Below are 12,587 nucleotides of genomic sequence, written 5' to 3'. Positions count from 1 at the left end.
AATCCAAGGGGAAGTCCTCTCCAGCGCAAAGGGTCTTACAGCCCAAGGAAGCTCCCTGGGGTCATGGCTGTCGTAAACTAAGCATATATGGAAACTTACCTGACGGTTTCACTTTGCACTTCAGGGAGTTATTCCCTACAAGGTCCTCCTCATGTGAAGTTTCCTTAGGGGTGTCTTGGCTGGTGGCAGTGCGGCCTAGGTAGCTGAAGCCTAGCACAGAGTGTATTTCATGCCAAGACCATTTGCACATGCAGAGCTGCAGCACTGACGTGAATCCTCCTCCAACACAGGAAGCACAGAACTGAACTGCAGCTTTTTTTTCCTTAAGCAGTAACCTGGTGCTTTTCTGTTGCCAGTACTCCGTAGGGTGACAGCTTGATCAGAGAGCAAACAGACCTGACTGCCAGCTGACCCCTAACCACTACTGCAAACTCGGCCACCCAGAGAACAGTTTCTAGCTAACTGTGCCAGTAAAGTTTAGATGGGAGGAGGAGAGGGAAGAGCTATTTATGGAAATTGTATCTGCTAATGATCCAGATCACAGCATCGCATATGGACAATCTAAAACCTGGATTCTTTTTCAAGAGACTGCCTAGTTCACAGCACTGGCCAACTCACAAGCACAGTGCTTTGATTTTGGTGGCAAGCAGTAATTCCAAGTTTGTGAGCCTCTATCTCCCTGTCATTTAAACATTTTCCAAGCTGGTTAACTGTAGCATTTAAAGATGTATTGTGCAAGTCTATCTGGGTCTTTTCACTTGATCCAGCCCTTCAAAAAATCCAAAAATCCAAGGAAAATACTATATTTTTACATAGGCTAAGGCTGACATGATTAAAATGAAAGTTTCCTATCTCTGTTTAACCTTAACGTGCAACATAGTGCAGATAGGGTAATGCTGTTAAGGTACAGTATGTCTTGTCTTAGGAACAGTACAAGGCAGGAATCTGGAATCACTTCCCCCTCAATAAGATAGGCAAAGTTCTCTCCAAAAGCATTTAGCAGTACAGGGAGCACTTGAGTAATGCCAGATAATTTTTAAAACCTGTAATATGCACTGACAGTTTCCAATAAACCCAAATCTGAAGCGAGCACAACGGAGTTGGTGGTGCAACTTGTGTCAGAAGACAACTGAATGGTACTGGACAGAAGTCCAGGGTCAGAGACCTAGACCAGGACTAAGCACTGCAGGTGAAGTGGTGTAGGACAGGTCAGGTGCCCACGCGCAGCAGCAGGCTCCAAAGCTTTAGCATCTGGAATTTGTGCATGTGGAGAGCTCACAGGGATGTGGTCAGAGAGCCTCCCTGCCCACACAAGCCAGGCTGTTGAGCAGACTCTGGGTGCAGGTCTGAAGACAACTGTCATTCCCAGGTTACCTCCCACGACCATCCTCTACAACACATGAACATTTACCATCTCCCAAAGGCTAATTACAGACCTGACCACCAGCAGGTCGGATGAGCGCATTATCCAAGCGCAGGGAGCGGAAGGTGCTTGTGTAGTGTGGGCGAGTACAGACCATCTGGCTGCATTAAAAGGCAGATTGTGAGAGGAAGCGACAAGCTGAGAGGGGGCTCAATAACTTATCTTGTGGGGAAGAATGGGCACTGCAGAAGGGTAGCATCTTTTGCAGAGGACTGAGACAAAAAGGCAGGGAGGAGCAGGACTGCAGGCTGAGCTACCAAACTAATGCCCCAGTGCAGCCAGCAGCATACTTGGTGCTAACAGCAGCAAGCTGTGGCAGCACAGCAGCAGCATTCCACTTTCTCTTAGTATGCTCGCTCTCCTTGGAAGCCTCTCCCAGGTAGTGCCAAACAAGCTCCTGAAACACCTCCGAACCAGCCCTTATGATCCTATGTTACTGTGGCCTTTTGCTAAGATGACTTCCTCCTTACTGGGGCTTGGCAATGAACATAGCAGGGAAAGTCTCCAGCCCACTCTCCACCTGAATTCACAGCAGAAGGAGGACAGTGACCCAGAGGATGAACAGCAAGGACGCATCCTTTCTCAGATAGAGAGAAGGTTGTATTACAGCCAGCTGGAGACAGGACACACTGCAGCGCTAAGAGGAGTAGCAGGAGTATGGAGCAGTAGAGTGGATGAGCCCACATGCAGCCTGGTCTTAACCCTAGCAACAGACTGAGCAGGTGTTGAATCTACATCTCTCACAGCTAAGAGGGTACCCCAAACCACTGGCTACTCAGGACTGCATACAGTTTACTGAACGGTTCAATGCCACATTTGCACATTTTGTTCTTGAGGCCCACAGTTCCCACTCATCTCAGTGCCCACTCACCATCCATGAAAATAATGTTGCTTATGTGCAGCATAACTCCCCACAAAGAACTTGAAGTACAGTCAACACTTGCTTTTGAAACTGGCCTTTCTCTCCAATACTCTCAACCTTCTAGGGTTTTCTTCTATTCTTAGTAGTTTTGAAGAACATTCTCCTGGTAAGATGCTCTTTGGCTAGACAGTTCCAGCAACAAGAAGCCAAAAGAAGCTCCAGGAAGAGCTGTGCTTTCACACTCCTTTGCCCTTGCCTACTGCTAATTCAGTGCTAGCATGGAGCTGAAGCCTCAGCTGGATCCAGCTGAGGGATAGGGATGATGTTCAGGGATTAGGCACATTCATACTGAACATGGTCTGAATTAAAGGGGAGATGAGAAGCACCTCAACTTCCCCATTCAATCCACACCTGTCTGAAACAACTCCTGTCTCCTCGGCAGAAGCAAGGCTTTGCCCAAGGATGCTATTGAGAGACTGCACAGGACACCCCCCAAATCCCTAGCATGATGTTAGTGTTTTGCAAATTAAAGCTCCAGCAAACATTTCCCAGCAGGAGGGTGACACACGAGAGAGCTTGTTAGACCAAAGATACAGCTTCAGCCTGCTGCTGTGCCAGAGCATCCCTCCCACCCCAGTGCTTAGATGCAGATGTCAATGCCTTAATGCTGGTCATCAGCCCACGCTCCCACAGCTTGGGCACACTCCTGCCTCTCAGATCCTTGCTTTTTCTTAGCAAGAGAGGGAGGTGGCTGCACAGACAGATTTTCCTTCTCTTGTGCAGGGAGGGGGGAAGATTTTCACTTTGGTACAACAGCAAATGCAGAACCCTGAAGTGACTGCAAACTCCCCTCCTCCTCAATCCCATCCCCTGCTGACCCCTGCCCTCCAGAGTTCTTACATACTTTGCCAAAAACCTTCACCACAAAAATATCATCTTCTAGGTAAATCTGTACACCAGTCTCTTCAAAGTCTCCCAGGCTCAGCTCAAAGTGGATTTGAAACGTGCCTGAAGTATTAAACAATTTCCCCTGCTCCCCCCAGGCAAACAAGACTGTAGCTGGGGACAGCAGTTAGCCTGGGAAAGGTCCATGAACCACTGCAGTCTCATCCACAGCTCACATCTTTCCAGACCTGTTATGCATTATTGACACTAACCACAGGCAACATGGGAAGGCACAAAGGGAGAAAAATAAAAGCTGAGGAGAAACAGTAGTCTCATGTGTCCCTGTCATCAGCACCAGAGTTAATCAAGCTGGTAGCTGCTGGGGTGTCAGAAGTCTCCACTTGCGCACACCATGCTCACTTAACTACAAACCAGGTTCACTGCTAGTGCAAGGTCCTTGTTGTCAGTGAGCACAAAGTGATCTTCAAAGAGAAACAGCTGAACAGCAGACAGAAGTGCCACTCAGGCAAATCAAAGCAGAGCTCTGGGAACAATCAAAGGCACCTCTGATTCTACTCATTAAAAGTCATCTTTCTTTTGAGGAGGTGTCCCAAGATACTGACAGAATCAAAAGTGACATCTCCTCCCACTATCTGCATGATGAATATCCATGTCATTTCCAAACATGACTTAGGAGAGGGTTTAAAGTGAGAGTGTGTTCCTTTTGGGGTTCTAGATGTATTGTGTGGGCAGTGTAGGAGGGAAAGGAAGCCACTGGACAAAAAGGCTAGGAACCTGATCAGATACTGATAATGGATTGCTCATAGGATACAAGATCCTGGTTCAAATCCCCACTGTGGGGGAATATCCCTAAGTTTCCGGGGTGGTGAGAACTTCCAGCAGGTCTCTGTTTCATCCCAACACCAACAAAACCCAATGTCAACTTTCACAAAACTCAAAGAACACTTGCTTCCTAGCTTCTCCTTAGCCAGTTGCTCCCTTATTCCCAAGTCTAGCTCACAGATAAATAGACATAAGATGATGGCAGCTTCTGCTCATTTGACCTGTCTGAGTGCGTTGGCATAAATCAACAGGCCACTCCACAGATAGTTGCTAATAATTTATTTTGATTCATAATTGGATCCATTTGGAAACACTGAATATGATGCAAAATGGACACAAACACACACACCAGATCTTTCAACAAAGCTCACAAATACATTTCACAAAGTTTCTTCCTAAAGCTTAGGGTGGAAAAAAAAACCCAAAACAGCCCGCTCAAGGGGTCTGTCTTTCCCAAGGTAAGACAGTTCTTCCAGAGACCGTAATTCTTCACATTATCATTAGAGGAGTTCCATAAAGACAAGATCTTGTGAGGCTGATTCCTGCATTTCAGAAAGAACCTCACCTGTCCGCAGAAAGATTTTCGCTGTACAAACATCCTGATAGTGAAAGAAAATCCTAGGAAACTGTACAGTTCTTCACTGACAGCAATACAGGAAAATACATCCATAATCACACACGCTTCCTGCCCTAATGAGGCAATATACATTCATATAGAGGAAAAAACCAAGCACATTATTAAGACATTAGGCAGTGAGGCAGTATCCATTTTATCTTCAGAAGAAAATTTTACAGCAAATGGTTTCATTAAGACACTTGAAAGCAACCTACTTTGAAGGAAAAAAAAAGCACCATCATAGCATGAAGGCTGAAATGTGATTAGGAGTCACAAGCAGCACCAACTCAGGCTCACCAGTGACTTTTGTAATTTGAGGACAAGTTAAATGGAGAAACAGTCGATGTGGGGACCTGTGACTTGCCTACAAAAAAGCGTGACGTAAGAAGACAGTTAAAGAGTGCCAAGCCACCATTTACAGAGTGTATCTAACGGTGCACAGCTCTTAGTACAGTCACCAAACAGTAAGGTGCTGGCATTTGGACAGGGAGGGTTTAACACTACAACAGTAGCAACATCATAACCCTGACCCCTTAAGAGTTGCCCTGATCTGCAGAAGTACACACTATTTGTGAAACAACAAACGCCTCTTAAAAGATCATGGTTAAAGCGGGATAAACTAATTTCCAAGTCTGTGCGGAGAAACATCAAGGCTGGATTTTACCAAAATCCTTCCCTGCTTCTGACCAGCTCTGGGTCCTCTCTTACACAGGAAAAACTAAGGGCCAGCAGGGTACTGTTTTCTGCACTGCTAGGTACGTGCATACAAGTTCTACAAGTGAGACACTAGTCCTTGCCCCAAGGCCACACACATGACCCACAAGTCACCAGTGAGATGCAGTCTGCTCCCACTGCTCCAACACCCAGGCAGCATACATCTAGGCAGCTACACACACAGCGAGCTGAAGGACTGACTCTCGATGCCTATGTTTTAACCTTTTTCTGCCAGCATGGCCAATAACAACCTCAGCAAGAAAATACTCAGAAAAAAAATTTGTCCTTCAGTGCACAAGAGATTGCAACAGCCTGCCCTTGCTGTAAGTGCAAAAGGAAGCCTTACCCTTCAAGGGCTTCTTGCTAATTCTCAGGGCTATTAAAAGGAGCGCTCCAAAGTATGCATCTGAAGCTTGCAACTCTTCCGGCCTTTTAGATACCTTTTAAATATCCTGTTACTTTATGCTTCCCATCTCCCACGGCATTCACAAGATAAATCCTCTCAGGAAGAAGCCAGAACGATAAACAAAAGCCACGTCCTTAAAGAAAAAGACACCATTGCTATGCAGATTACAGCCATGTGAACTTCCTCTTCACTGGGGAATCAGCACTGCATTTTCCTCCTAAAAAAACACAGCCTTGCAACCCTTATAGTGTCCTGAATGGTTCCAGGTCCCTCTGGAGTGAGTGCAAAAATAAGATTTACTTTAGCACTTTACCCCCACTATATTAGAATGGGCTTAACCAAGGTATGGAATGGTTACATTAGTCCAAGGTCCTTTGTTCCTATATTTGCACTCTGAAGTCCATGCTGCCTAGGAGACCACCGAGAGAGTCTCCATGTTAGCAGTTCAAATGAAATCTACTATGCCAGAGCTCACTAAGAGACAACGGACAAAGCTACACCAACAGACAGGCTGCAAAGTACTAACCAGTCGCTGCCTGCGGGAGAAAGTGAGCACAACAGGCTCAGGCACTGCCAGGGATATGATCTGTGATCTGCTCTGCTCTGCCTTCTCCCAGCCAGGAATAGCAGGACTTTGAGAAACCACTTACCTCAAACCTGTAAAGGCTCACAGAGCTCGTTCAGCTTATGGGTGCATGACTGATTTCTGCACTTGTAACTCACAGGGACAGTCCACTGCAGAGGTTTGTTTAGCTCATCATTCTGCCTTCATCTCCCCAAGCATCAGCAGGACGAGATCTGAGAAGATCACAAACATGCTAGCCCACAGCATTCTTGTCTCCAGGGTTGCCAAGCTCCAGATCAGCTCAGCAGGCACCACACAATGCATATGTGCCGTGGAAACCTTTACAGGTAACTCATGTGGAGAGTCTTGTGTGAATTTAAACAGCTGAATTTAAACAGCTAGGATCAGGCTCCAAGCTCCAGTCAGAAGGTGATAGAGGAACAGTTAGCACAATCCAGCTGGGTGTCTTTTTCGTCACATTAGGGCCGGGGAAGTGGTCAGAAACCTCTTAGTGTGTTTGGTTAGAGGCAGGAAGCAAGAGAGGTGTCCCCTTCACCTCCTTATAAAGGATTGCTCACTGGATGAAAGGGAGGAAGAGGAAATAGGGAACACTCACTAAGTCAGTAACTCTGCACAGCCACATTACAAGTGCAGCTGCTCCTCAATTATCTGCTGGTTATAGAAGTGCCACCTGAGGAAACCAAATAGTGCAAAGAGGGACACGGTCTTCACCTTAAACTGGGACACAAAATCAGGAGCACACACACTGAATATGGCAGGGATCTCAAGGGACACCCCCAAAGGGACCTGCTACTTTTTGGCACCATGTACCAGCAGCACACAGTGAATTTGCATCACTCAGCCAACATCCCCCAGCTGCCTGCCATGCAAAAGTGGAGTCGGGGTAGGTATGATCTGTGAATGCTACGCATGCGTCTAAAAACATCAGTAGCTAGGATGAGGCTCTTCCCCCTGCTTCTGCATCTTAGGCCCAACCCATACCTCTTGTGCCATGGTCCCAGGCTTTTCCAGCCAGACTTTTCATATTACTGCAGGGCTGTATTGGGTTTGCATGGCAAGGTTTTGATAGCAGGGAAGCTACAAGGGTGGCTTCTGTGAGAAGTGGCTAGAAGCTTCCCCTGTGTCCGATAGAGACAATGTCAGTTGGCTCCAAGATGGCCCCACCACTGGCCAAGCAACAGTGGTAATGCCTCTCTGATAACATATTTAAGAACGGGGGAAAAAACTGCACAGTGAAAATTGCAGCTGGAGAGAGAAGTAAGAACATGTGAGAAAAAACTCTGTAGATGCCAAAGTCAATGCAGAAGGAGGGGGAGCAGGTGCTCCAGGCGCAGGAGCAGAGGTTCCCCTGCAGCCCGTGGTGAGGCAGCTGTGCCCTTGCACCATGGAGGTAATGGTGGAGCAGAGATCCACCTGCAGCCTGGGGAGGACCCCACACCGGAGCAGATGGAGGCACCCAAAGGAGGCTGTGACCCCGTGGGAAACCCACGCTGGAGCAGGCTCCTGGCAGGACCGGTGGCCCCATGGAGAGAGGAGCCCAGGCTGGAGCAGGTTTGCTGGCAGGACTTGTGACCCCATGTGGGACCCACGCTGGAGCAGTCTGTGCCCGCAGGACTGCACCCCATGGAAGTGATCCACACTGGCACAGTTCGTGAAGAACTGCAGCCTGTGGAAGGGCCTCATGTTGGAAAAGTTCATGGGGAGCTTTCTCGTGTGGGAGGGACTCTACACTGGAGCAGGGGAAGAGTGTGAGGAGCCCTCCCCCCTGAGGAAGAAGGAGCAGCAGAGACAACATGTGATGGACTGACTGCATCCCCCATTCCCTGTCCCCCTGTGCTACTGGGGGGAGGAGGCAGAGAACTCAGGAGTAAAGTTAAGCCAAGGAAGAAGGGAGGGGTGGGGGAAAGGTGTTTTAAGATTTAGTTTTTATTTCTCATTATCCAACTCTGATGTAGTTGGTAATAAATTAAATTAATTTTCCCCAAGTTGAGTCTGTTTTGCCCACGATAGTAACTGGTGAATGATCTCCCTCTCCTTATCGCAACCCGTGAACGTTTCATTATATTCTCTCTCCCCTCTCCAGCTGAGGAGGGGAGTAAGAGAGCTGCTTCGGGGTGACCCTGGTGTCCAGCCAAGGTCAACGCACCACAAGGGCCAACAACATACACAAAGGGTTTAAAAGAAAAAGCAACAAACCCCCATCTGCTCACAAAAACCAGAAACCATTGCCACCAAAACCTTGTGATTTCAGCTGAAGCTCAAGTCCGGGCAACAACACAGTTGCAGGTTGATGAGGAACAAGTGGCATTCTTGCAGAGCACATTTAATAGACTAATTTACTTGACAGTGCAGGTCATCTACCCCTAAAACAGACAGCTCCAACACATCCTCTCCCTCTCTCTACATATGCAGAGACTGAACTGCTCCTTGGCTTTCTGGCTTGAGAAAACAGATCTACAGTCAGGCAGCTCCACAGTGACTGGGTTGAGAGGAGACAGAATCACTATGTTATTAGCAACACAAGTGACCAAGATGCTACCGACCAAAAATGCTGTTAGCAGAATCGTTTACTCTCCCACAGACTCCCTTCTCCCATAGAGGGAAGGAGAAAGGTAGTTTCCATAAAGCTACAGTAACACAAGACAGCACTCTTGTTTTCCCCTCAGAGTCCACTGTTACATGTTGCTTCAAAACATTTCCTTCTTACTTCATACATTTACCTGCTGTCTCATGTCACAATTCATAATCAGAGCAGAAACACTTGGAGGGAGTTGAGCGAAGCCTTCAAACCAATACAGACCCAGCTTCCAGAAAGAATGACAAGATTAAAGATGACAGTGTCTTCTCACCCAGTCAGACACATGAGGGATGGAATAATAACTTCAGGGTTAATGAGGTGAAGGCATCTTACAAAGCCCTATAGGAATGCTGCTCACAAAGGCACTTAATACAAGCATGTATACAGCTGGATGGAATAGAAGACAAAAAAAACCAAACCAAAACAAAAACAAACAAACAAAAAACAAACAAACAAAAAAACACAAAAAAAACCCAAACCACCAGAGAGGAGGGAGCTGCTCAGTGACTGCCTAGATAGTCTCTTCTTAGCCAAAGAGCCTGGCTTCTGCAGTGGTCCATCTGTTATCTGTATCAAAAGTTCAGCCTCCTGACATCTCTGAAATGTCACACATAGGTATGAGGCAGAGATTCTTTAACCCTTGCAGGAACCAGTGCATGCTCTGAACTTCAGCGGCAGATTCTTCTTGATGCCAGGGTTCACACCTAAGGAAAAAATCAAGTTCTCAAAACCTTGTGCTTGAGCTGCACAAAGTTTCCCACAGCGGAAAAAGGTAGCAGGCTCCTTCTCTCCAGGTTTGTGCATATGGCTTACTGCTTTCTGCATCCTATTGCTGGCTGACAGCATGCGAAGAACCATTTGGCCTGGGAAAGCCTCCAATGATGTCAGTGACGGGATAGGCAGCCCATACACTAACTGTGAAGGGTGTGGGAGGAGGGAGAGTCCTAGTAGAAGGGGCCATTCCCCTGCTAAAGAAAGTCAGTCAACATCATCTGGAGAAAGAGGGATGTCACACAATGTCTTCAGCAGAGCGCTGTGGAGGAGAAGACCCCAGGCTCAAGAAATGGCCCCAGTTGCATAGGAAACCCCTGTTATACTGGCCAGTATCTATCACTAAGCCACCCAGGAGCCTGTGCCCAGTATTGTCCCGCAGAGCCATCCGAGCTTCCCTCTCAGTCACGTTGTAGCTGATGTTCAGCAGCTGGATAAGGAGGATGTATCCCATGCCAGCTGTTACAATGGCACAGTACCACACACAGGTGAACGACAGAGCAGAGCTGGCAGCAGAGAAAAAGATGGGAAGGAAGCCGTTTAGTTTTGGAGCAGCTGCTTTAGAGTGACTTTCCCTGATAATCACTATCCTTTCAAATCCCTGTCTACATCTGCCACAGTGATCTCACTTGCTGCTTTCATCAGATAATCCTTAAAGGCTTTCTCAAAATTAAAGCTTCAGGGCTTACTTAGTGAGAGCTTTTAGCACTACCAGATCGACTCTTGCACGTTACTGTCGCACTACCTAGCTCTTTACTCTTACTATTGTAAAGGTACTCACTCCCTATTTAAGGGCACAACGATGCTCACACTCGACAGATCATGAAACACGGTACAGAAGACGACAGAGTCACTTGTGCCAGTGTACTCTGCACACTGGTGGTAGCACCAGTCTCTGAACTCATGTCCAACACTTCTCACCACCCTCCCTGCCAGACAAAGCATATTAACGCTGTCTGTTCTAAGCAGATAAATCAGAGGGACAGTCACTAGATAAACAGTAAGGGATGAGAGGGAGAGACAGCACATGAATTCCAGACTGTCAGACCATTACCTGCATCTGGAGGCAAACATATTTAATAGTGTATCTATACAGTACACAATAAAGACTTCAAATCCCAGCTCCTCCAACAATTTTTTCCAAATAAATGGTGGGTTCTCTCCAAGTCTCAGGCTCCCCACCTTGGCAAAAGTAGTGATGCATCCCTGCTTTCTAGACCTTTTTTAGGGAGCACTTTGTGGTCAGGTTTGACAGCCAACAGCACTGGCCTAGAGCATAGAATGAGGAAGAGGAGCTAAGCTGCCTGACCAAGTCCATTCCCACCCGAGCTCTCTCCCAGACAGACATCTCACCTGTGGTCAGAATAGGCTCCAGGGCAGTAGAACAATGCCACAAACGGAGTTCGGCCCCTGCAGATGCTGTGCAGGGTCAATGTAATCCCATACACAGAGGTGAGCATGAAGAAGGAGAGTGCAAGGATGAATGCTTGGTGGTTCTGCTCCCCTACACAGCTGTTAATCCTCCAAAAGGAAAGAAGAGATTACTTTGCTTAAAAAGAAAATATAGTGGCTTCTTTTTCCTTCTCTCTCCCCCACCTATCAGTGAACCTAACTTCCAAGTTACTTCTATACAACACAGGCTATGAACCTTGAAACATGTTCAAAGAAGGTTTATATACAAAAGGTTACAAGCACAAGTCAATAGACCAGCAGGGTAACAGTGGTGAACCGTTTGCCTCGCTTTTAGCAAGTGTAGTATCCTTCACTGAGACACATCTACATCCTACTGCTCCTTGGTGCCAGTACTGCATGCACACAGGCAGCTTTAGGTTCCCTTGCCCTCAGGAGAGCACTAATGCAAGTTAACAGCAGGATTTATAGTGCTACACAGACTACATCTAAAAAACCCACCCAAAACAAATTAAAAAAACCAAACCCCACCAACACCCAGATGAAAACCAGTAGAGAACCAAAGACAATCAGCTATCAGGTCAACCCACTTACAAACAGTTCTTTAAACTGTTCTTTAAAATGGTCAATACGAGTTTACTTTTTTAAAGAATGTCACCAGTTCTTGCATATAACAAAAGCAACCCCATTTGACAGGGACTGTAAAAAAAAAGAAGCTAACTTAAAAGCGGGAGAAGAGAGAGAGAACACATGTAGCCTCAGCAGTACAAAACCTACCAGACACAGTGATGGTCCAGTCTCCTTACACACCTGCCACAAAGCCGGCAGTGCCCAGCTCGGGCTGGTCTGACCAGCTGGCATTTAGTGCACCAGTCCTTTTTCACACCTTCTGGCTCCTCAGATGACATCCTGGAATAGCCTTTGGCCTCCCCATTCACAGCACGGCTGCTGGCAACTCCTGATGTGGTGACACCATAGAGCCCATTGGCGCTTCCTCTAACACTCTTGTTGGGCAAACCCTGGTGCGATGACTTCTCGTTGCCTGATGAGATGGGAAGGTAGCCGGGGTCTTTCTTGGCTTGAGACAGGGCTGCAAGCATAAGAATTAACCCGCACGTGAGAGCGACCACTTGGGAATACCCCACATGGCCTCGAGGAACCACCTCCTGGAGAAACACATAGTACATGTAGCCCAAGGAGAAGAGCCCCAGGCTGAGGAAGAAGAGAGTCCGCTCCTTCCTCCTGTGGGTGAGGTAGTAATACCACAGCACCACCACGGGCAGCGATGTCAGGATGACAAGCCCCAGCAGGAAGTGCAGAGCGGCAACCTGGAGGAGGACGGGCAGCAGAACCAGGGGTGGCACAAGGCTGACGTTGACCTTCACGGCCCCTGCGAACCAAGGGACCCGCACACGGTCCGCTACAGTGTCGACGATTCTTTCCAGAGCTCCCGGGGGCAGGGATTTGCACGTCAGCCACCTGTTGGGGGGGAA

The 12,587-nt window shown here is 47.5% G+C and overlaps 1 protein-coding gene across 1 annotated transcript; it reads right to left on the bottom strand.

Moving 5' to 3' along the window:
• Positions 1-9,653: 9,653 nt before the first annotated feature.
• On the bottom strand, positions 9,654-12,581 carry ZDHHC23 (zinc finger, DHHC-type containing 23; the record flags this gene model as incomplete). The annotated part of the gene is made up of 3 exons (XM_010074163.1): positions 9,654-10,190; positions 11,038-11,205; positions 11,872-12,581. Coding segments are annotated over 3 exons (1,146 nt in total), but the record flags the coding sequence as incomplete, so codon positions are not given.
• Between the last annotated feature and the right edge of the window lie 6 nt (positions 12,582-12,587).

The sequence above is a fragment of the Pterocles gutturalis genome, unplaced genomic scaffold, assembly GCF_000699245.1.
Source record: "Pterocles gutturalis isolate BGI_N339 unplaced genomic scaffold, ASM69924v1 scaffold8567, whole genome shotgun sequence".
Lineage (NCBI taxonomy): Eukaryota > Metazoa > Chordata > Aves > Pterocliformes > Pteroclidae > Pterocles > Pterocles gutturalis.
The sequence above is the reverse complement of the archived record's forward strand: the minus strand, read 5'-3'. Positions and strand labels throughout refer to the sequence as shown.